Below are 25,448 nucleotides of genomic sequence, written 5' to 3'. Positions count from 1 at the left end.
CAACAACAACAAAGACAAGTTTGATATTCAAACATTTATTTTTCCTCTGATCATAATGTATAAATAAAGACTTTATAATAAAGGTATAATTTGGCCCAAAGCAAGACAAGCCTCTATAAAGTACTAATCAATCCTCTGGCTGCAGAGAAGCCACACAGCTTATACCTGAATGTGTTTCTAGCGTTCAGTCACATCAGACACAAAACGGTCCACTGCTCATTTATCAAAAGACAAAGCTGTGATTGGGACTGAAGGTAAACTCAGTTACAGTGTCATTAAGCTCCTTCATGAAATGTTCAAACCTGCCGACAGCATGAGGTCATCTCCTGCTCTGCTCCTGATCGGGTCACATGTCACCCTGTGGTGGCTCTGTAAGAAGGCACTGTTCCAGTGAGGAAGGAGAAGCTAATAAACATGATTAATTACTGCTGATACAGTTCATGTGTTCATTATCTACACGAGACAGTGAGTGACAGATTCAATCATCAACATGGTGTAACGTGTCCTCACAGCACAGGAGAGGGTTAATCCTACTGTAAAGATCCTGCCGTGGCTGATCACAGGCCGACTGCAGCAAACCATCAGCTGCTGATGTTTAAAGGATAAGTCTGGAGATATTAAACACTTAACACCAGTTAATTAAACAGTGTGAGCCTGGACCTGGTAATACTCCAGCACAGTAATGCTGTTTGATATGTGGCACCCAGCACAGGTCATTTTAATGTTAGCAAACAGTACGATGGTTTTATGGTGGGCAGGGCTTAGCAACTCTCAGGCATTAGCTGGGGCTACCTAGCAAGTTCTGTTGGCTTGTTTTAGACAGTGGAGGAAGATGATGTGAGTGGTGCATTTAAAAATATTCAGTCCACGTTTGGGAGCGCACGGTGACACACACTGGACCGACAAAAAATGTAAAGGCTGAAAAATGAAACAGGAGTTCAGTCTGATGATCAGGCTGGACACAATGAGATGAAAGTGCCATGTGCAGTCCTCTGATGGGACAATGCTGACATGCAAACAAGTGTGAAGTTAAAGGGATAGTGCACCCAAAAATGTAAATCCAGCCATTATCTTCAAACGTCCAAAAACACATAACTGAAACCACAAAATATCTCCGCTCACGTGTGTGTTTGCATGAGACCGTGAGAAGTGGGCACCGTGTTCATGTGTGTTCACGTGCTTTCCTGGTCTCGCATGCAAGCGCACACACGTGAGCGCTCAGTGCCCAGAGAGGCAGTCAGAGCTACAGGCTACAATGAGGCTAAAAACAGAGTTCAAATGAGGTTTTTCCAAACAGCTTTTTATGTCGGGGCTTCAGGACACTTGGATCACTACGGACGAGCAGTATGGAGATATTTTGTGGTTTCAATGATGTGTTTTTGGACGTTTGAATCTGGGGCGCCGTCAGCCTCCATTAGGTGGAGTTGTGTTGCTACCTCCTCTCCCCTTGGATCTCTGCAAGTGATGTGAGGACTGACTGTACTTCAAAATAAAGTGTGTTTTTTTCACAAACTTGACACGTTGGCGAGTCACCTTCAGAATGGACCCGTGACCCACCAGCTGGGAGCCGCTGATTTAAAGAATGTTTAGTTCTGAATGTACATGTTTTTGGCTATTGTTCAAAATGTTAATAAAATCCCAAAACATGTCTATATGACACAAAGTGCACTCCTTGTTTAACTTAAAGTCCAGTGCTGCGCTGTGTGACCATGGAAACATCACTAGTATCATGTGATAATCATGTATGCAGCTAGTTGGCGGTGGGAATGTCTAGGCCTAGTGTTTTATCTGCAAGTGTTTGGGAGGTGCATGTTTAATAGTGTATGTCATCTGAATGATAGATATAACACATGGCGTAAGATGGAGCAGACTGGATGAAGCTCTGCACCAAAACCTCTGACACTGGTAACGAGGGGGAGGCGGCTCTGCAGCCAGCTGAAGGGAACAAGCATCTCGACAGCCAAAAGGCCGCTGCAGACAGACTGCCAGCAGCAGCAGCAGCACATATTCCATGCCTGCCTCAGCTAGGCCACATCACGTTACTGCTTCGTATCTACTGCAGACACACAGGGACTCCACCAGTGTGTCCAGGCTACATTACAGCACCAGTGCACACTATGACTGCTAACCTGTGTTAAAGTACTTACAGTCATGGAAATGAGGTCAAATATTATGGAAAAGTTCTGAAGATTTGTTGAAAAATATGTGACAACCATGGAACACACTGTTGCTGACAGTAACACCAGACTTATCCTTTAAATGCTGCTGAAGCAGCTTCTGACTCTACTGCGTTAAAACTGTCACTTTGATTCCATCCGTTTGTTTTACTGCTCAGTTTGCTTGTTTTTTATCATCAGCTCCACCTGGTGTCCTGTGTGGCTGCACAGTACCTCCTCACACACACTCTGTGTGTGTGTGTGTGTGTGTGTGTGTGTGTGTGTGTGTGTGTGTGTGTGTGTGCTCAACATTAAGGGAGCTGTAAGTGACATTCAGAGCATATTTATGATCCGGCCCAACTCTATATGAAGCACCAGAGTTTCTATCAAAGCCTGAACCATGACTGATTTAAATCCACATTTCAACAGTTAAAAAAACATGAATATATATATCAAAGCATTTATAAGAATAAGATTCAAATATTTGTCAGAATGTGAAACCCTGTACTCAAGTATCTCCAGGGTAGTGAAGTGTAATGGTCTAACTGAGGGGCCGTATATATGGGATTTATTTTAACAGTAAAGTTTTTTGTTTTTCTACCTGTGAAGATATTTGTGCCTGTGCTGTTAAAACGAGGTACTGAGTGTTTATATTGGAAACCCTGAAATAAAGGTTTTAAAATAGCATTTATCACTTGCTAAAGTGAACTGAAGTCTTGTCAGTGCGGTAAAGTTCATGATACGCCGAGCCGACGGTTGGGCCGTTGGGGAGCACCTGCCACCAGGTATGTACCTGCCGTCAGTGCAGTGTGTCCCACACCGCTGTCCCTCGTCAGCCCCTTGCAGTTCTTTTTGGCCAATTTAACATTTGATTCAACATGGTGAATCGGCGTCGGCGACAGCGGAGCCTGTCAGTGAATGAAACCGCTCTGATTTGCAGAGAGACGGACACAAACTTGTTCCATCAGGTCAGATGTTAATGTAAGATGGTAAAACGTTTCCTGATGGTTTGTGTAATTGTTCGCTGGCGCACGGTAAACATATTTTGTTCTTCCAACATTGTTTGTGTTGTCAATGTGCTAACTGGCTAACTAGCATCAGGACCACCTTCCAGCGTCCCTCTCTGAATGAGGATCGTAGACAACCGCCGTCTGCTGGAGTGGAAATCTGTTGCTTTCACGCAGGTGCAGAGCATGCGTGCTGGAGTCTGAGCGGTGTGTTCATGTGCAATGTTTTTGGCCGAGACGCGGCAGAATCAGGTGATGCAGCAGCGGGCCTGAAGTCTCTGGTGTGTCTGGGCCTGAAGAGACATTTGTGAAATGACCTCTGACATGTGCCTTCTAACCTAAATCTAAATCTCAACATTGTCGTTACTTAAAATGGGTTGATGAGAATATTGCATAACTATAAGGTCTGTGTGAAGAAAAGAGGGAGTTTGGTGCAAACCCGACTCGATTAAAGCCCGTGTACATTAGATAAAACTACAGCCTGACCCTGCTCAAAGCCGGCAAGTCGAGTGCGGCTCAGTCAGGTTCAAAATGAAATACTGACATCGTGCTAATAAAGTTATTGATTAACTCTGTCTCCACCTCCCTGCTCTCACACTTGATGTAATTCAGTTGCCAAAAAAGAGACAAAACACAATAAACAAAGTTACGGATGAATTTAACTGAAAATGTCACTAAATTTAATCAGAGAAAACGTGGTCGCTGTGGTCGACTCCGGCAGCACGCTGCTGCATTCTGCTCAACAGGGACTCAATGCATAAAGCTGCTATTTTTAAATGTCCTGTCAACAGAGTCTCTGCCTGCAGCCTGTCGTTTTTGTTCTGATATGTTGATTCCACTGGATAATAAATGAGGTCCAGACGTCTCTCTGCAACACCAGTGAAGAAGAAATACAGCGAGAGCTCCACAGAGCCGTGAGCGATAACAGCGCCGCCTACATGTAAGAGTAAAGTGTGCAGCAGAAACACTAAACAGATCTACAGTTTGCATCACTCTCTGCTCAGGTACCATCACTGCACTGTAGCTGTCTGCTGCTATATTAACGCTCTGAATGTCACACACAGCTCCTTTAAACATGTAGAAAGCATTCGGAGTGATTTCTTGGGTAACTTGGCTTGATACAGTGACATACACCATATATGATAGATTGTGTGATCACAGCAGCTTTTTGCAATAAATAGTACAATCACATTGTAGTTGTAAGTGCACGTCTGTTCATTTTGGTATGTAGGATCAAGTGTCTAACTTTGGCCACAGTGCACATCATTCATAGTGTTTGTTCTGACTTTATGGCGCCCCAGACAGCAGAGCGGCTGCAACATCTGGTGCGCCAAACAAAGCTGGTGCAAACATTAGAAAACAATCTGCAGACCTGTCTGGGCCAGAGTGTGATGTGTGTTAGAAGTGGCACACGGTGAGAGCAGGTTCAGAGGCTGGTGATGTACTCTGCCCCGTTAGATGAGGCCTTGTCTTTGTCTCCCTCTGTGGGCACGCTGCTGTACTGACAGCCGGACGCTAAGTCAACAGAGGGTTTGGCTGGTTCGGGCAGTGCAGATTGCTGACCCTGCTTCGACAGCTTCCTGTCCCGTTTATCCAGCCAGCAAAATGACACCATGAGGAACACGGCAGCAGAGGCAACTACGGCACTGCAGGCAAAGAAGACGTGGAAGTATTGACCTGTCCTGTCCACCAGGACCCCTGCAACAACATGAAAATCATCAGCTTTCATATTTCATCTCTGCTTCATGACATTTTATTTCACAGCTCAGACTTGTCTGTAAGTTCCTGGAAAGTAAGTGATATGAATTCATGACAAGGATCCTGACAGAGCTGTAAAATTCAGCACTGATCATAGGAAAAATGGAGACGGTGTTAATTGGTACAATTCTGACAAATTAACTGGGACTAATTGCTGCAGTGGTGGCTCCCAAGAGGTCGCAATGCAGATCACGAGACGATTAACCGGAGAGGAAAGCAAGAAAAAAACATGTCGCTCATTCCTTCAAACTCCTGACCTCTAACTTTTTATGAATTACTCAATGCTTTGACTTCTACAAATTGTTCAAATAGAGCAAGAGGGGGAAATCCTTTGCTCAGCTGAGCTTGTCACAGCTGGTGGAGACATGCAGCCCATGATGAGGGGTTGCATGTCCACATACCTTCATTTTAAAGGGGTAGTTCTGATCCTTTGACGTGTGGCTGTGTGAGGTAAACAGTCACAGCCAGTGCACGTCCCTAGTTTGGAGAGGCCGCTGGAGTGTCACCACAGAAGCTGAGCAATGTACTGCTGTGGACGGGGTCTGCACACAGACGTCTATGAGCCACATAAAACAAATAACATCAGTATAAATCTATTGCTCTCTTTTCAAAGCCAAACTCATGTGTTATTGTGTGACTCTGGTGTTCAGGAGGCTAAAATTAATTGTGTTGTCAATGAAGTCTTTGGCGAGAGCAGAGGGAGGCAAGTGAAGGTGTTATCGGCTCCCCGTCAGAAATCAGTCCATAAAACTATTCTAAATATAACGTACACTTAAAACAATATGGATTTATAGGTGGTTAAAATGTTGTTCTTCTGCCTGCTTCTCCAAACCTGTGGCGTGTTGATCAACATGTACTGCAGGTAACACACTGACTGTGAAGAAGTACCTCACACAACCCCACTTCAAATCACTCTGAGGGGTCAGAGGTCAAAACCTTTGGGATCATCAACCTAGAGTCTGATCGTCAGAGCGCTGCAGGTCAGCACAACATGCAAACAGGAAATGTGGCTGCAGGCAAATATATAATTCAACACCTGTGAGAAATAAAAGTTTATGATAGAAAACGATTAGCAGATATTTACTTTCACTCAAATGCAGAACATCAGAACTCAGCACACCTGTAACACTGTTCTTCCTCTATAATCATCATGAAATATATTTATTTATTTATTTATTCAGCAGGAAGCCTTCTGACTAATCACACACACTGTGCGGACCAACAGAATAAAACACAACCCTTTTGTGAAGCTGTGTTGAACCTAACCCTTCTTTCAGTGGTGTAACAGCAGTCCCAGTCAGATTCCCAGTGTGTGTGCGCTGGTCCTGTTGTTGCTTGTATCTGTGGTTACGTCACGGCCCGGGTATAGTAGCGGTCAGATAAACAGGGGAAGCATAACTGTCATTTGAGACGAGGCAGCCTGCCCTTTCCCCGCTCTGCTGCCACTACACTGAAACTCTGCTCCTGCAGACGGAGGCACAGGCTTGTTTCTTTGTTCTGTGTGTGTGTGTGTGTGTGTGTGTGTGTGTGTGTGGTTTGAATCTACCTCAATCTGTTTTTTGGCCTTTTCTGTCTGACCCACAGCAGGGACAGAAAACACAGATACTGTGTTTCAAGGTCACTTGTGATGGTCTGACACACGCACACAGGACTCTAAGAGTGAATATTTATCAGCTGCTTGCTGGTTGAAATCATGTGATTTGGCAGAGGGCGTTGAAATCTTGAGAACTTTGACAAACTGAAATAGCAGCTGCAGGTGTTCACATTCAGGTTCAGGCAGCAGCGTTCAGTGCAGAGGACAATGACAGGTTCAAGTTTTAAAATAGAGCTGCCACGATTAATGGACCAACTGATGAGCTGTCAGCTTTTATATTAATGGACAACTAATCTGATATAAGTGAATATCTTTGGGTTGCAGACAAACACAAGATGTTTAAAGACATCATCTTGGGCTGAAGCTTCAATCTGGCTGAAGCCTGTAAACCAGCTGAGACAACTTCTCTGTAGGTTATCTGATTATAGATATCATCACCATATCTTTGCTCTCCGTGTCTCACTGTGTACGTTACCTGCCAGTGGAGGCCCAATGAGCAGCGTGATGCTCTCCATGATAGCGAGCAGGCCCAGGGCTGAGGGGAAGCGGCTCATCTCCACGATATCCATGAGGACAGTGAACATCAGGGAACCCACCACGCTCATGGACAGCCCGTAGACCGCCACGTAGGTCAGCAGCACGGGGAAGGTGGGCCCGATGCAGCAGATACTGTTACTGAGCCCGTTGACCAGCAAAGCAGAGGCAAACACGTAAATGTGTCGCCCTTTGAACCACGGCATGCTGAGGATGATGCCGAACGGTGGCCGGACCACGATGTTAACCATACCCAGGATGGAGAGCAGCAGCGCGGCCCGGCTCTGCTCCATGTTGTTAGCCGTGGCGTACGGCACCAGGTACACCAAGGGCACCACAAACCCAAGCATCATCCACGTGATGCCTATGGCGTACACACAGTATCGTGAGTTGTAGCAGAACTGATCGAAGGCCATGTGTTTGCTCAGGGACGCCACCACAAAGCTCCATATCCTTCTCATTCTGCCTTTTTCCTTCCTCACATCTTCCTCCTCAGGCAGAGGGGGTCCCTGATTCATCAGCGGCTGGCCTCGATGCTTGGGGGGCTGCAGGGGCCTCATCACCGCTCCGCACACGCAGCAGTTCAGCAGGATGGCCCCCAGAACGAGGAAACTTCCCCTCCAGCCCAGCTCTGTGTGGAGGTAGTTACCCAGGAAAGGCAGAGTGCACAGTCCCAGGGCTGTGCCTGTGGAGGACATCGCGTTGGCAAACGCTCGACGACGCACAAAGTAGTGACCGAGGATTGTCACCGCCGGCTGGAAGCTGAAGCAGAAACCAAGTCCTGTAACCACAGAAGAAGAAGACATTCAGAGCAACTGCAAAGACCAAATTATGAAGTTTGTCATTTTATTAGCAAGGAGATTAATCTTCCTCCACTGGAGGAGGTGACGCAACATCTCTAACCTGAGAAACTGAGGCTGCTGTCAGCCCTAGAGTGGTCTCCTCTGGTCTGAATCAGGGAATGGTTTTATTCTTAAGTTGCATAATTACCTAGAGTTGGTTCGTTCGCAGCAGCATTTACAGTTAGACTGGTGCAAAAAAGCTGCTCTTGATTGGTCAGAATTTCCATGTGGGAAAAATCCAGGAAGTAAAGCAAACGTTGAAGAAGAGTACACTTGCAAGATAAATGTGACACTTTCTAATGTCACAATGGAGGGACAACTACGCAGGTTGATTTTAGCGCTGCTCATCGTGGACTATATTGCTGTCATTGTTCATTTTAGTCAAAGCATACAGTTTGAAAACGAGGCAAACGCGGCTCCAACTAGAAAACAATGTTTTGATGCATTGGATGTGCTGAATGTGCATATTAAGGCAGTACAGGAGGAGGTGCACATTAATAATCCTCCAGGACTGTAACATGCTCATGTTTAACCCAAACAATGTGTCATGTGACTGCAGTTGCTTCACATCCAGGTCGCAACACCTTCTCACCACAAACCAACCGCACCAGAGTTCCTTTGGAACCGGACTGAGACCACCTCTTCAAGAAGGTCTCGGTCCGGTTGTTTTGCTGTGTTCACACCTGCACAAACCAACCGCACTGAGGGGGCAAACACACTGGAGTTTGACTGAATCAAACCAAACAGAGCAGGTGTGACAGCAGCCTGAGATTCACATGAAACGGCTCTTCTGATAAATTTCTGAGAATCTGGAATCCATTTATAGATTATATATAAAAGCTCAACTCTGAACCTTCACTTTACTGACAATAACTCCACATGGAGTAAGTCACTTACTGTTCTACATCTTCATGTAGCTGATCATGATAGGATCTATCTCATGCAGCTGCCTGTTCCTTTAAAGGCTCTGTATATCTGTGTCTGTGCATACGTGTACATGAGTATGTGTTCTTTATTTCACTGTTACATTGTTAAAAAATAAAAATATGTACCACGAGTATCAAGTAAAACAGCTGACAGTAGGAGGTGGGGAAGAGTCGCAGCACAACGAAGGACACATGGCTGTTAATAGTTGAATTAATCTTCTTAAATGCAAAATATGGACACATACAGTATGTTGAGACTAAAAGAAGAATGAAAGGAAATGGGGAAATGGACTTTGTACCAACTCAAAATGGCAGCACTGGAGTGGAGCCAGATATGATTCAATCTGCGAGACCATGACAGGAGCCAGTATTACACTTCCCAAGCAGTGTTTGGCTTCTTTGTCACTGTCATTGTTGCGGTTGAACATGTTTGTTTGCCTATAAAGATCTAACTGACAAATGTCTAACTCCTGTTTGCACGTGGAGCATCACTAGCTTTTACTGGGAGTCATGGTTTTGCTGGTTGGGTCTCCACTAAGTCCAGAGGAGTTTATCTCCAGCTGCTCTCTGACTGCTGTTTGCTCTTTGCTGTAGTTCAGGTAACGTAGTGTTGTTGGTCAGGTGTCAGCTGGAGCCATAAATCAGATGAATGTTTGCTGACCTGTAATAACCCCAGCTGTGATGTAGAGCTGTACGATGGACTGGGTGAACGAGCTGGCAGCCATTCCAAGCCCACTCAGGACGCCGCCCAACATGACCGTCGCCCGGCAACCGAGTCTCTCCACCAGCACGCTGCAGAAGGGACCTGTGGATCAAATGTAATGCTCTTAGTTTAATGCATACTGGGCACAGGCTGACACGGGGGGGGGGGGGGGTCCGTTGGTCTCAAATGACTTGTGTTGAGCTGAAGGAAAGCACTGGAAGCACGACTGGACGTATGTTTGCTCTCACGCCTTCTCTGTGTGTGCACATGGCGTGTAACTGAAGTGACACATAAATCAATGAAGATATGCTGCGTTTCACGGTTCAATCATCGTTTCTGTCGGTTGTTATCTTGACATTTTACATGAAGAGGAAGTTCCACATTATATGTTCTGAGGCTTAAATACAGCGGGGTATATTGGTTAAAGGTCACCGACGGGGGTGGTAAATTCAACACACGCCTTTGTTGTTAGGCAGCAGGGCTGCGAGGTGCTGATGGGGATAATACCTGGCTGGGCTCAAACTTCTCCTGAAGTAGCCTCAAAGATGAAACACTGAAAATATCACAATTAATACTTGTTTTAAGTCCCGTCTGTGCTTCATCTCGTATCATAGTTTCAATTTCTGCTGAATCATTTCTTCAATCCACAGACCTCACATGAGCGGATCACACTTTGTTCAGCTCACTGAAGATTAGCCTGAGGCTCTTGTCACATCTCTGTAAACTCAGGACAGAAACGTCTCAGATCAAAGCATTCCTCTTTGTAAAAGCCGTGAGAACTTTGTGCCATTATCGCTCTTTCTGACTCTTTACACTCGTCAACTGGCGAGAACAAACACGTCCCCGACACATGCTTCAGATGGATCAGCTGCTGATGGGAGTGTTTCTGAAGGGAGGTTCTTGTCTGGTCAGCCAGATAATAAAAAGTAAAACCTTGCTGGCCAATGTGGCTCATCCCAGATAATCACCAAAGTGATTTCATTACTAAGAAGAGTGAGCGTGGCTAAAGAGCAACAGCAGCTACAGCATAAAACCATCGTTCATCCATTGTTGTCCAGAAACAACCATCCAGCTGCTGTACATAATCCCACTGTTTGCTGAAGCCTTAATTAAAACTACAGTGTCCAGCTGTCAAAGGAAATTACTGAGACTTTAATAAAAATGAGACCTCTAAATGAAGCCTATAAATCCTTTGCTGGCTAATGTGGTGCATCCTGGGTATTTACCAAAGTGACTTTATAACTAAGAGGAGTGAGCGTACACAACAGACTGTGTCTCCTAAAAGCTAAAGAGCAACAATATTTATAGGATGAAAACAGTGTTCAGTCATTGTTGCTGCACAGAGACTGTCCTGCTGCTGCAAATAATCATTAGAGCACCAAATGTGGATTCATCCGCCGCTGAAAATAGTCCCCAACAAACATTTCTGATCTGTGCCAAAAAACTGCTCTCAGCTGTATTTACAGAAATAAGGACTGTCAGAGGAGTTTAAGCATCGTGACGTCACGGAGCAGTACTGATTGTTTTTGGTGTAACCAGAGAACTTCTTCTTCTTCTGCAGAGGTAATTAGTGAGCACCTCCCACAGCAAACTACACTTGATACTGTGGAACAGAAACTTCCTCCTCTTATCTTTTAGAAATAACGTTCCAAGACACGACGGCACTCAAATGAAAAAATGATGATAATTACTGTTTTTGACAGTTGTTGCTGATAAACTCGGATAACATGGAGACATTTTTTTGTTCTGCCAGGAAACTTGTATTACTTGTATTCATCCAAACATGTTTAAAAAACCTGTTTTTAATCCTTTTTAACCAGAAAGTCTGCTGGACCGAGTTACACATCCAGACTAACCACATTCCTTCCTGTGGCTGCATCCGAGGGTTGGACATCCTGTGAAACTGCCCTCACCGTGCCAAACTCCTGCCTGCTTTTCACTTCTGATGCAGCAGCATGAAATCATGCTCGTCACCAAATCTACATTCTGCTCCACACACTCACAGAAAGACGCACCTTGATCTTTTACACTGCCTTTATTCGACCTCTCACAGCCAACAACACTTCCTGTTTCATGCATGTTGCATAACGCGTCATTGAGGAAGGATGTTGACATTAGTGACTGGAGAGATAGCGCCGTGGTGCACCACACCGAGGACTTGTGCACTGACAAAAGGATAAAGTAGACTTTGCACGACAATCAGCAGACTCTGACATTTGTGTCAATAACACACAAGGTTTTGATATTACAGTTCCTGTCGTCAGCACATTTTCTGCATTATTACCACTCAGTGTTTTTACAGCTCTCCACTTCAAATGTAAAAAGTTGGGATGCTGTCTTAAACATAAATAAAAACACAATGCAATGTTTTGCAAATTCCTTTTGACCTGTAATCAATTAAATACAGTACAAAGACAAAATATCCATCCATCCATCCATCCATCCATTTTCATCCGCTTATACAGGGCCGGATCGCGGCGGCAGCAGGCCAAGCAAAGCACTCAGACGTCCCTCTCCCCAGCAACACTCTCCAGCTCCTCCTGGAGGACCCCGAGGTGTTCCCAGGCCAGACGAGATCTATAATCCCTCCAGTGTGTTCTGGGTCTGCCCCGGGGCCTCCTACCAGCTGGACCAGGAGGATCCTGATCAGATGTTGAACCACCTCAACATGAAGGAGCAGCGGCTCTACTCCGAGCTCCCTCCAGATGTCTGACTCCTCCCCCTATCTCTAAGGCTGAGCCCAGACACCCTACAGAGGAAACTCATTTCAGACGCTTGTATCTGTGACCTCATTCTTTCAGTCACTACCCAGAGCTAAAAATTGAAATTGAAATTGAAAGTTTTGCTTTCTGGCTCAGCTCCCTCTTCACCACGACGGACCAGTGTAGCGCCCACATCACTGCAGAAGCCGCACCGACCCGCCGATCCATCTCACGCTCCATTCTACCCTCACTGTGAACAAGACCCCGAGATACTTGAACTCCCTCGCTTGAGGCAGTAACTCTCCTCCAACCTGGAGAGGGCAAACCACTGGTTTCCGACAGAGGACCATGACCTCAGACTTGGAGCTGACTCTCATCCCAGCTGCTTCACACTCGGCTGCAAAACGCTCCAGGTCATGCCGGAGGTCACGGTTCATGTCTTCATAGATGGTGTTTAATGTGAGCTGAGGTCGTGGCCACAGTCACATAGTCTCACTGTGAATGGGTCATTTATGGATTGTAACGTATGGTCAATGGGCTGCACCTATAGAGCACCTTTCAGGTCTTTCCACAGCTCAAGGGACTTTTACACCACGAGTCACACACACACATTCACACACTGGTGGCAAAGGCTCAGTAACCATTCACACTCTCACACACTCTCACACAGCCGTCAGGAGCAGTTTGGGGTTCAGTTTCTGCCCGAGGATACTTTGATATGCAGACTGGAGGAGCCGGGGCATGTTTACCACTGTGTTACATCACCTGATCTTTTAAAAACACTCAGTACTTCAGGTCAAAAAGGATTTGCAAATCCTTACATTTTACAGTCAACACAGTGTCCCAACTTTTTAGGAATCAGGGATGTAGTAGTTTCCATCGTTAGCGGTGCAGTCTGTCATTTAAATTCATTTTGTCTCAGTGACATCAGCCTCTGTGTTTACTGTGTACAGTCGTGTCACTGCTGTATTAAGTTACTACTGAAACATCTGTGTTGCTGCTGCCGGTTTATATTTAGCTGGTGGAACAAAGGAGGGCTCTCACATGAAACACACGCATCTATTACTGAGGTCAGAGCTAAAGGTCAAATATGCATCTAGTATCTGACAAGATAGTAACTTCTGCATGTTTTTGGCAGCGTGTAAGTCTTAGATACTGCAGATACTAATGGTGCACAAAGGTGTTGCCACCATTTAAACAACAAAAGCTGAAACTTAAAGACTTTAAGAACCTAACTGTCATTTTTCTGCGTGACACAACATCTAAAATTGAGCTGAATTAAGAAAATCTGACAAATAAAACTCTACTGAAAGCTCCACAGACTGAAACATTAATATTTTATGTAGCTACCGGTGATAAAAAAACAAACCAGGTAAGGCTGCAGCAGAAAAACACCTGAGTGTGTTGACTGAAGCAAAGCATGGGTTTTATTTCTCATGTGTCCAACTTTATAAAGTGATGCATGTGCCGTTTCATCTCTTACAAGTTTAGATAGCAACACTTTAAAGTCTGGATAATTATTTCTTTGTAGCTCTGAGGTCTTGATGCGCAAAGTGCTGAAGTCCCTCTCAGCTGTGGGTAATAACCCAGCCTCAGTTTCTCATGGTATAATATTCTTTGAATCAACATCAGCACAGCGAGACAGTTAGACACACGCACAAATTCTCCCTCCTGAGTTTCACATGTTCCCAGTGTCACAGCAGCAGGTAGGAACTGCAGTTACCTCGAGGCAACTAAAGGGCAACACGTCTTATAATATTAATACTACTATAGGTGATGATTAAAGAACAGCTGCAGTGTAGAGTGGTAATGATAAAACTCTGCAAAAGGACCTGCTGAAAGTGAACAAATGAAGGTATATTAAGATGCACTGTTTAAACTCATTTAAGGGCAGGTCCATTTTTTGTTTTAATATCATTCTGTAGCTTCACAGTAGGGTTTCCTTACTTATTCAAAATCTGTAAAGGAATCACATACAGATACACTTTGGTTTTATGTTCTATAGTTTATATCTCTAATTATCTAGTGTCTACAGACTGATATGAATACCAGTACAACTAACATTTTGAGTTCCACAACATTCTTGTTTCAATCAGACATCTTGAGGTGAGAGGTCAACAGACATGCCAGTTGTTCCCTCGCCAAAATTTCTCCTAACTTTAGAGCGTCACTTCGCCCCCTTCCCGACAAGCTATGCCAACATGGTTGGTACCAATGTGTACCTTCAGTTGTCAAGCTCACAAGATACTTCTGTGCTAGCTTAACAAAATAGCGCGCTGCAACCTCTTAGATGCAGTCATGTTGGCGTTTGATTATCTTTAACAGGAGGGCCAGCAGAGGGGACAACAACTGTATCAGGGCAGCGATGGCACACCTGGCCCACCCTTGGGGTCACCACTTTACCCCCTAATTGGCACAGACGTTACGCAGTGTGCTGCTGTGGATTAGTTTTGATCCAGAAGTTACACAATAACATAAACCAACCGATCAAGGCAGCAGTGGTTCACTGAATGCTGTGTTCTGTGAGGTAAAATCACTGTTGTCAGTGGAGTCTGATGGCTTTGAACAGAGCCATATAACAGCTTCAGTTCCCCCTCAGAGAGGGCGCTCTGATGGCAAAATGCTACACTGATAAAGAATAAGTACCTCAAACAATCCCACCTCAAAGAACCCAGACTAACTCTTTCCATTCATCATCAGTGCTCTAACCTTCGTCAGTGGTTTTTGGTAACGAGGGAGTGGGTGTTTACTTTTGAAAACCTGGACCCATCCTTTAAAGTTACACATTAACTGCATGGAGAACGAACTAAACAGAGGACAGTTTATTTCCTGGCCTGCATACTTTACCTCCGGCATGAAGCACTGACGTCATGATGGAGGGCACCCAGGAGGTCTCGCTGTTGGAGGCGTGGAACTCATTCTGCAGGTCGGTGTAGAAGATTCCCACACAGGACGGGAACGCCAGGGTCAGAGCCAAGACCATGATGGTGGCAGCCAGCACCACCCACCCCCAACCGCCATCTGGAGCTCTGACTGCTCCCGTTACACCCACAGAGTCTCTGCATTCACCTCCCTGCCCCCCCTCCTCAGATTCACAGTCGTTGGCCTCTTGGACTTTCTCCATGCCGTTGGCCAGCTCGAGGTCAGCGGAGGCCTCTGAGCGGAGGCAGCGGTCACTCGTCCCTCTGATTCCATTTCTCTGAGTCATTTTCTGCTCTGCAGTTCAGGAGAGGCTCCTGTGTTCGCTCTGCAGGGTGTGGAGTTACTTCTGCTGTCCATGTCACTGTAACTGCTGCGACCATCAGGGACACCTGGAACAGCAAAGCAAATAAGGTGTGCAATAATGTGTGTAATGTGCGGAGCAGCTGGAGCAGCTTTTATGGTCGGCAGTGTCTGTCTGTCTGTCTGTCTGTCTGTCTGTCTGTCTGTCCACCACTTCTGTCCACACTGACATGTCCCAGCAACTACTGGATGGACTCCAGTGAAATTTGGTACAAACATTCACGTCACCTTCAAGATGAATTAAAATAACTTTGATGGTCCTCTGACTCTTCCTCTTGCATCATCATCCTCATCAGGTCAACATTTAAACTTGTCCAGTACTTGTTTATTAGGACTGAATCAGGGATCCAAGTTACTGGATATACTGACGATATCCGATATATAACAAATTCTTTGGCCGATACTGATATCGATATATTCACATTTCCCACCTAATCTCAGTGATCATCAAGTCTCTTCTGTAGTGGAATTAACATCATATTATTCGTGCATACTCTTATCATGACGGCCCACCATACATTACCTTTTGTCAACTGTAAATTATGTCCCCACAGGTAAACTTTGCCAACATCTACTTTATCTAATAAAATAAAGTTTTCAACCCGTTCATCTCACTTCAGCCATTTCTTTTGCAGCAAAATGTATCTAGTGGACTGAAAAAGCAACTGATTATATTCATTTAGTTGGCTACCTGAAGTTAAATTTGTATTTGTAATATTAACAATTAATAAAATAACTAGTCCATACCCACGGAGTGCACGGCTGCCCACGTACAGTTTCACATGGTGTGTGTTTGGGATACAGGTCATAGGAAATTGCAGATTAAATAGTCAACTGAACCCATTAAGAAGAGCAATGTATTCAGACAGAGTGTTTGTGACTTTGATAGTACGATTGCTTTATTGAAAGTACAGTAGTACCATTGCCAATAGTGGGATAGTTAGTGGGCTAAAACTGTACATTAGTAGTTGAGGTAGCACATTGAAAGGCAGATAGTTAAAGTCATTGCCTTATAGAAGCTCAGTTTTAGGAAGTTTTCCAACTTTTGCCAAGAGGGAACTTTAGATATTGCTCCCTAGATTATGTTCACCCAGTTTCATGCAGATCGCTCAAACTTCCTAGGAAGAGATCCATTTGAAGTGTTTTTCAAACAATTCAAAATGGCGGAAAATCTATATAAGCGGAAGTTATGGGTTCTTGAGGCAAATGTGTTCCTCATGAGGAGAGGCATCTCTGTGCAAAGTTTCATGTCTCTACCACATACGGGGCATGAGATATGCCCATTCAAAGTTTGACATTTCAATGGGTTGCTATAGCGCCCCCCTTTGGCCAATTGATGTAATATTGCTTCATTGGCATCCTCCCATGACCCTCTACCACTGTGCCAAATTTCACATGGATTGACCAAGTCAGTGAGGAGAAAAACGTGGAACACACACACACACACACACACACACACACACACACACACACACACACACACACAAGCGTATGGAGCAGAGCAGTAACAATAGTGAATGACAATGACTGCCTGTCCTTTAAAACAAAGCAATAAAATACAGTAGGTAACTGTCACAGGGAGACCGAGGGGGAATCGTGTACTCAAATCTTGTGGGTGCCATGTTGTGTATGAGCTGGAGGCCATCAGTTCATACTGACACAGTCCAGGTTACAGTCATCTAAACACAGTCATCCTAAAATGAGAGATTTCTAGTCTCCCGTGAGGAACGCAAACCCCACGAGGCCTGCAGACAAATTTCCTGTAGATACTTCAGGTGCTTCCGTTTTATCAGCATTTCAAATCAGAAAATTACAAGATGTCCCGACTTTGTGTCTGCAGGTCAGACTGTTAGTGAGTTAACAAAGGAGCGGCCTGCTGGAGAAATATGGCTGTGTGGCTGCAGAGAGAGTCAGGCTACCATGAGACCAACATGCACTTGTGAAAAACCTCGTGAATGAATGGAACTCTGTGCAAATGTTCCTGCAGGATTTCCTCCCAAAGGCTCTTAATATAATTTCCAGATGTACCAACGACCGAGCAGAGCAACTCTTGGCTGATGTCTCCGTACTGAGACACTTTGCACTCCGTGGCCAAATGTATGTGGACACCTGAGCATGACACACACACGTTGTTACGGTATTTCACAACAGAAAAACTTGTGATGCAAAGAGACAATATAACTCTTACATTTCAACACAAAGTGCAAAACACTAACTCCCATGCTCAGTGATAGTGAATACATGTTGTATTATTTTAATAACTGAATTTATTTTGGTTTAATGTTAAATGCAACACAGTGTTACTGTAACTTACAAACTAAAATACAGTATATGTACAGTGGCTGCAAAGGTTTGGGCACCTCTGGTCAAAATTTCATTTACTGTGAATATTTAATTTAGTAGAAGATGAACTGAACTCCAAAAGGCATGAGGTTAATGACCAAACATGTTTTTTGACATTTTAAGCAAGATCAGTGTTTTTATTTGTTTTTGTTTTGCACAATGTTAGAGTAAAAAAAAGGAACGGAGCACCATGAAAAAGTTTGGGCACCCCGAGACATTTGAGCTCTCAGACAACAGACCTTAATGAGCTTGTGAGGGCTCTGGCTTGTTCACAGTCATCGTTAGCAAAGGCCAGGTGATGCTAATTTCAAAGCTTTATAAATACTCTGACTCCTGAAACCTTGTCCCAACAATCAGCAGCCATGGGCTCCTCTAAACAGCTGCCTAGCACTCTGAAAACTAAAAGAACTGATGAAGACTAGAGGAAGATAGCAAAGTGTTTTCAGGGAGTCGTTTACTCAGTTCATAACGTCATTAACAAATGGCAGATGTAAGTGTAGAGGTCAAGTTGAGGTCTGGAAGACCAAGAAAACTTTGTGAGAGAGCTGCTCGTAGGATTGTTAGAAAGACAAATCAAAACCCTGTTTGACTGCAAAAGACCTGCAGGAAGGTTTATCAGACTCTGGAGTGGTGGTGCACTGTTCTACTGTGCAGACACACCTGGACAGGTATGACCTTCATCAGAAGAAAACCTTTCCTGTGTCCTCACCACAACATACAGCGTCAGACGTTTGCAAAGAAACATCTGAACAAGCCTGATGCTTTTTGGGAACAAGTCCTGTGGACTGATGAAGGTAAAGCAGAACTTTCTGGACACAATGAGCAAAGGTATGTTTGGAGAACAAACTCTTAAACACGAGGGTGGATGGATGTTGCTTTGGGCTTGTGGTGCAGCCAGTGGCACGGGGAACATTTCACAGGTAGAGCGAAGAATGGATTCAGTTAAAGTCCAGCAAATTCTGAGAACATCACAGCATCTGTAAAAAAGCTGGACCTCAAAGAGCAGAGCAGGAAGACGACCCAAGACTCTCACAGAGCTAGAAGCCTTTTGCAGGAAGACTGGGTGAAAATCCTCCAAACAAGAACACAGAGAGTCTGAGCTGGATACACAAAGTGTTTAGAAGCTGTGATACCTGCCAAAGGGGGCGCTACTGAGTCCTGACCATGCAGGGTGCCAGAACTTTTGCTTCAGGCCCTTTAAAGACTGAAATTTATAAGTGATCTTGCTTAAAATATTTAAGAAATGTTTCATTTTTAACGTCATGCCTTTTGTAAATGAGGTTATCTTCTACTTACTAAACTACTCACAGTAGTATTCTATTAGTTATTATTATATATTAGTATTTAAAGTAAAGTATATAACAAATTCTATGTTAACTTGGCGTTGGCATTAGTGGTTTCACTGAATTTTGGTCCCATATCATGGTGCTATGACGTTGGTGGTCACCTGGTGACCTTGTGTTACCTTTGGACAGAGCCAGGCCTGCTGTTTCCAGTCTTTGTATTAAGCTAAGCTAAAGAGACAGTTTGGATCTGTTGAAGTGGCGTTGTATGAGGTGTTTATCCAAACTTAGTGTATTACCTACACTAGATGGCGGTCAGCACACCCACAGTTTGGAGGAGCAGGCTAGAGTCCGACACAGAAGCTAAGCACTGTACTGCTGTGGATGGGAGTCAGCAATAAAACGTGTTTAGGCCTCCAAATAAATGTCTCACCTAAAACAGTTTAAGGGTGAACTACTCGTCCTCGTTGTCCTCTGCTTATCCGGGTCCGGGTCGCGGGGGTCCCCGCCCAGCCACTTCCGTCAGCTCTTCCGAGGGAACCCCGAGGTGTTCCCAGGCCAGCCGGGCGATGTAATCCCTCCAGCGTGTCCTGCGGCAGCCCCGAGGTCTCCTCCTGGTACCTCCCGGTATCCCAAGGGAGGCGCCCGGAAGGCATCCTTACCAGATGCCCGAACCACCTCAACTGGCTCCTCTCGATGTGGAGGAGCAGCGGCTCTACTCCGAGTCCCTCCCAGATGTCCGAGCTCCTCACCCTATCCCTAAGGCTGAGCCCAGCCACCCTGCGGAGGAATCTCATTTCAGCCGCTTGTACTCGCGATCTCATTCTTTCGGTCACTACCCAGAGCTCGTGACAGTGGGTGAGGGCTGGAATGTAGATCGACCGGTAAATCGAGAGCTTTGCTTTCTGGCTAAGCTCCCTCTTCACCACGACGGACCGGTTCAGCGCCTGCATCACTGCTGACGCCGCCCCAATCTGCCTGTCAATCTCCCGCTCCATCCTACCCTCACTCGTGAACAAGACCCCGAGATACTTAAACTCCTCCACCTGAGGCAGGACCCCCCCCCCCCCCCCCCGACCTGGAGTGGGCAATCCACCCTTTTCCGGCTGAGGACCATGGCCTCAGACTTGGAGGTGCTAATTCTCATCCCAGCCGCTTCACACTCGGCTGCGAACCGCCCCAGTGAGAGATTTTAACTGTTGTATCAAACAGCCCACTCCAATGAGGAAGTGTCAACTGCTTCAGCTCCACATCTCTGAGGAGAGCGACACACCAGCTTCAGTTCCCCATCAGAACTTACTGTCTGACAGAAAGCTGAGGCAGTGAAATACTCTCAATATCACACACACTCACACTGATATTGACTGTTTAGGTGGCTGACATACATGTTAATGTTGACCCCATCCACAGCAGTGGTCTTCCATGGCCACACTGCTGCCTGCTTCTCAAAACTGGGGGCGTACAGACCGCCATCTACTGTAAGTGACTCATATGACCCCACTTTAAAAGGGTCCACACCATCCTGTAAAATAACTCTTTTTCTCAATGGAGTCTGTCTTTGAAGAGAGCGATATAACACCTACAGTTTCCCATCATGACTGACAGCAAGACAATGAAAATGCTAAATGTGGCACAGAGGGAAAAAGGAGGTGCAGCAGGTAATGACGCCTTTAATACAGGGCTACCTGCAGGTAGTGACGCAGGCCGTGATGTTGGTTCAGGCTGCTGGGATCATGAGACAGATGCACATCTCATCCCACACTGGGCCACTGAGATGCAGAAAAACTGGCAGGTCTTCAGCTGTTATCTGTGTGTAATGGTTGTAATGGTTTATGCTGTTGAGTCTGAATGTTTTCCACATGTACTGTTTCCGTGCACTGCAGAGCTGCTTCCCTGCTGGTTGAAGGCGGCTGGTGGTCAGTAGGGAAGTAGATCTACATAACAGGTATTTTAAATATCAGCCATGTAGTTTATTGTTACATTTATTCTGTATGCATTTTAATATGTTGCAATAATGTGTTTTTAAGACTATTAACGTGGGTCCATTAGCTGCTCTAACTGTGGGACCATTATCACTGTTTGGTTTTGTCTTTTTCATCATCTACGTCCTGGTAGTAACGGGTAACGAGTAACGAGCTGGTAACGGGCAACAAGATATGGGTGTTGCCCTCTGGGTGGACTAGTTTTCTTTCTTTCATTTTTGTCTGTTGTTATTTGTTATATCTGCCCGCTTCCCTCGCTGATCACCTCCTTCCTCAGGTTAAAGCCAGTCAGACAGTCAGGGCAGGCTTCAGGTGTGCCATGGTGGACTGTTTGCAATAAAAATAATCATGTGTGGAAACTCTGGGAACGTTTTAGCAATGCAAGTGCAAGACTTAAAGGTGCGGACACACCAAACCGACATCAAAGAACTAGCGGCAATAAAAGCCAACTGTTGCGTCGTCTACGTCGCCTCACATCGCCCTGTGTCAGTTGCATTTGAACACGCTACACGGACTACATCCGACGGCCAAGTAGCACGTACGTTCTGCGCCTGCGTGAGAGAGAGCGGAGTGAGAGAGTGGTACATCCTGTCAGCCGAGGGGTTTCCTATCTGTGCAGCCGAGCACCGCAGCACCTCCACGGACTATTACATCCAGACGGTCCCGGTGTTTCCTCCTCAGGCTCCACTTCACTCAGCTGCCCGATAAACCCGCTGCTTCTTCCCACTTTAACCTGAATAACAAACCAGGGCTCGGTGCTCCGGTTGGATCCAAACGGAGAGCCGGGGCTAGCTCAGAGACTAGCGGAGGCTAACTGGCTGTGCTTCCCTCTGGTCATGCTGCGGCTAACGCTCCGCTAGCCGCTCCCAGCTAGCTCCGGTTTGTTATTCAGGTTAAAGTGTGAAGAAGCAGCGGGTCTGTGGGGCAGCTGAGTGAAGTGGAGCCTGAGGAGGAAGCACCGGTTAGCCCCGGTTTCACTACAGGCAGATTCACTCGCTACAGGGGCGAGGAAATAAAACCTGAACAGCCAATCAGAGTGATCTCTCTCACCGACAAGCTCCGCCGCCGATTCAACATGCTCAATCGGTCGAAAAGACAGAAAAAGTGCCGACGGTGCGGGACACACCGCAAAAACTAGGGCGACAGACGCTCACCGACGACCCGACTTTGGACGACGGCCGACCGTCGGCTTGGTGTGTCAGGGCCTTAACGTCAGCCCTGTCATGACAGCTCAATCCTGAGAAGAGTAAGGTGGGAGAGTATAGATCGTAAATACGAATCTTTGAAATATAAAGACCTCATTTCCTGTCATTTCTTACGCTTGAGACGTGTAGAGGTGTAACATAAATAAAGCATATATAAATGTACGTGTATATTTATATACATGTGGTGAACATGTAGCGTCTGTGTCAGACTCCAGCCTGCCTCTCCAAACTGGGGGCGTGGTGACCGCCATCTACTGCAGATAATACACTGACAACCCCACTTATATAGATCCAACCTGTGCGTTCTACCAGCTGCTGGCAGTGGCCTCTACTCACTGAACAGAGTGGTGTCAGTCTGCTGACCGAACTCTTGGCAAGGAGCAACAGTTCCCAGAAATGCCAAACTTTTCCTTTAAGCAAGAAGTTTCATGTCTGAGTTTTGTGCAACAGATGAAACAGTCTTTACAAGGTTCAGGAGCAGGAACAGGAGCACGCAGCAGTGTTGGGACGAGACAGTGGTGTGTACACACTCTCAGTCATGTCCTCCTTCATATCCCTCCTCCTCCTCCTCCTCCTCCTCTGAGTGTGTGAGGGATCAGTGAGGGGAGAAAGGCCTCACATATCTCTGCAATCTGATCCACGAGCCTGCCATGACATCCTGTTCCACCTCCTGCACGCTCTCCTGCTGCCATGAGTCCTCCTGGACACGTTCAGGAAGCGTCCCTGAAGGTGTGAGGAGGTGAGGAGGTGCTGTGGGACTCCTCCTGATGTGCCTCCTGGTAAATAAAAGTGATGCAGAGCAGCTGATGCTTCCTGTGGGACAGCCCGTGGAGGGAAGAGCCTGCTGCGTAACTGTCGCCTGTGTTACATGTCACACACATAGGTCACACATCGAGCAGCGCACGCTCAGCTTTACCGCCGTTACAATATCAACTCACGTGCACATTTAAAACTGTATTAACACGGGTTTATTCCCGCCTCACCACGTGGCAACTCGTCATTATTTCGGCTTGTTCGAAGCTTCTGTAGACCCGGCGCAGCCTCCGTTATGTCACATGATCTTTAATAATCGTACACAGCGCTTGTTTAAAGGTGAAGTGAGCTCATATATGTTGATCCATCACTGTGATCTCACCCTCACACACACACACACACACACACACACACACACACACCACTGCATCAGCACTTTCTCAGCAAAGAGGAAGCGCTCTGAACATCAGTCTCTTCCGGGATTTGGTCAAATTAAAATAAAATCACCTCTTAGATGTTGATCCTGCTCCTCCTGCTCCTCCTGCTCCCCGTCGGTCCCTGCAGGCGCGGTCGCTCCTCGATGACTGCCGGGGTAGCAGCAGCCGACTGACCGGAGTCTGCTCCTCCTCATCAGCCTGCTCGCGGTGGGAGGAGACTAACGTGGCCGCGCTGGGAGGGTCGGATGCGGGCACAGAGAGGAGGCCCAGCCCTGCTGCACCACCACCACACACAGGCGAGGAGAGAGGAGGACAGCTGCTCCTCTGTGGAGCTGAAGGCCTGCACGGTCACAGTGGGAGGAGCAGAGCTGAGGAGCAGAGCTGTGGGAGGCCTACTGTACTCAAGTACACATGTAATATACTGTACATGACTATTTCCATTTTGTGTTACTTCTCAGTGGTGAAATGTAATCAAGTAAATTTACTCAAGGACTGCAGCCTCCTGAGATTGAAAAACAAGAGGAAATTTAATGCGTCCTTCCTCTGACCCCCCCCCCCAGACACACACACACGCGCACACACACACACACACACACAGAGCTCAGAGGGAACTCCAGTTTGTTATTTTCATAGTTTTAGTTACTTACTGCAGATTCAGATTAATAATACAAAACATAATTAAGACATAAAATTCTAAAATTATTTTCCAAATATTAAATATTATTCCTTCCAGACTTTATATGTGCACACAACCAAATGTATATTCATATATATATTCATATATATATATATATATATATATATATATATATATATATATATATATAAATATATATATGTGCACACTCACTGGCCACTTTATTAGGTACACCTTGCTGGTACCAGGTTGGACCTCCTGTTTAATTCTTGGTGTCACAGACTCAACAAGGTGCTGAAACATTCCTCAGAGATGTTGGTCCATATTGACATGATGACATCACACAGTTGATCCATGATGAGAATCAGCACATCCCAAAGGTGCTCTATTGGACTGAGATCTGGTGACTGTGGAGGCCATTGGAGTACAGTGAACTCATTGTCATGTTTGAGATGATGTGAGCTTTGTGACATGGTGCGTTATCCTGCTGGAAGTAGCCATCAGAAGATGGGTACACTGTGGTCATAAAGGGATGGACACGCTCAGCAACAATACTCAGGTAGGCTGTGGTGTTTAAACCATGCTCAGTTGGTACTAAGAAAATCTCCCCCACACCATTACACCACCAGCAGCAGCAGCAGCAGCCTGAAGCGTTGATACAAGGCAGGATGGATCCATGCTTCCATCTGAATGTGGTTTTTCCAATCTTCTATTGTCCAGTTTTGGTGAGAAAACCCGTGTGAATTGTAGCCTCAGTTTCCTGTTGTTAGCTGACAGGAGTGGCACCTGGTGTGGTCTTCTGCTGCTGTAGCCCATCTGCTTCAAGGTTGGACAAGGTGTTGTTGCTTCAGAGATGCTCTTCTGCACACCTTGGTTGGAACCAGTGCTTATTTGACTTCCTGTTGCCTTTCTATCATCTTGAACCAGTCTGGCCATTCTCCTCTGACCTCTGGCATCAACAAGGCATTTTGGCTCACTGGATATTTTCTCTTGTTGGGACCATCCTCTGTAAAAAGAAAGCTCACATCATCTCAAACATGACAATGAGTTCACTGTACTCCAATGGCCTCCACAGTCACCAGATCTCAGTCCAATAGAGCACCTTTGGGATGTGCTGGAACGGGAGATTCTCATCATGGATCAACTGTGTGATGTCATCATGTCAATATGGACCAACATCTCTGAGGAATGTTTCAGCACCTTGTTGAGTCTGTGACACCAAGAATTAAAAAGGAGGTCCAACCTGGCACCAGCAAGGTGTACCTAATAAAGTGGCTGGTGAGAGTATGTGCAGTGGAAATAAT

The 25,448-nt window shown here is 45.8% G+C and overlaps 1 protein-coding gene across 1 annotated transcript; it reads right to left on the bottom strand.

The window, feature by feature from the left end:
• Positions 1 to 15: 15 nt before the first annotated feature.
• On the bottom strand, positions 16 to 23,844 carry slc16a5a (solute carrier family 16 member 5a). Its single transcript, XM_049562787.1, has 5 exons — positions 23,578 to 23,844; positions 15,070 to 15,533; positions 9,479 to 9,622; positions 6,991 to 7,830; positions 16 to 4,861 (listed from the first exon to the last, which is right to left on the bottom strand). The coding sequence occupies exons 2-5, from the start codon at positions 15,428 to 15,430 to the stop codon at positions 4,590 to 4,592; spliced, it is 1,617 nt and encodes a 538-aa protein (XP_049418744.1). The 5' UTR covers positions 15,431 to 15,533; positions 23,578 to 23,844; the 3' UTR covers positions 16 to 4,589.
• Between the last annotated feature and the right edge of the window lie 1,604 nt (positions 23,845 to 25,448).

This window comes from Epinephelus fuscoguttatus, linkage group LG20 (assembly GCF_011397635.1).
Source record: "Epinephelus fuscoguttatus linkage group LG20, E.fuscoguttatus.final_Chr_v1".
Classification (NCBI taxonomy): Eukaryota; Metazoa; Chordata; class Actinopteri; order Perciformes; family Serranidae; genus Epinephelus; species Epinephelus fuscoguttatus.
Note: the sequence above shows the minus strand (reverse complement) of the source record. Positions and strands in the feature narration are given on the sequence as shown.

Coding starts and splice junctions, on each gene's coding strand:
- slc16a5a (XM_049562787.1), bottom strand. CDS start 15,430: ATGACTCAGAGAAATGGAATCAGAGGGACGAGTGACCGCTGCCTCCGC. Junction 9,623..15,069: donor GTCAGTGCTTCATGCCGGAG/GTAAAGTATGCA, acceptor TTTGATCCACAG/GTCCCTTCTGCAGCGTGCTG. Junction 4,862..6,990: donor CATTGGGCCTCCACTGGCAG/GTAACGTACACA, acceptor ATGTTGTTGCAG/GGGTCCTGGTGGACAGGACA.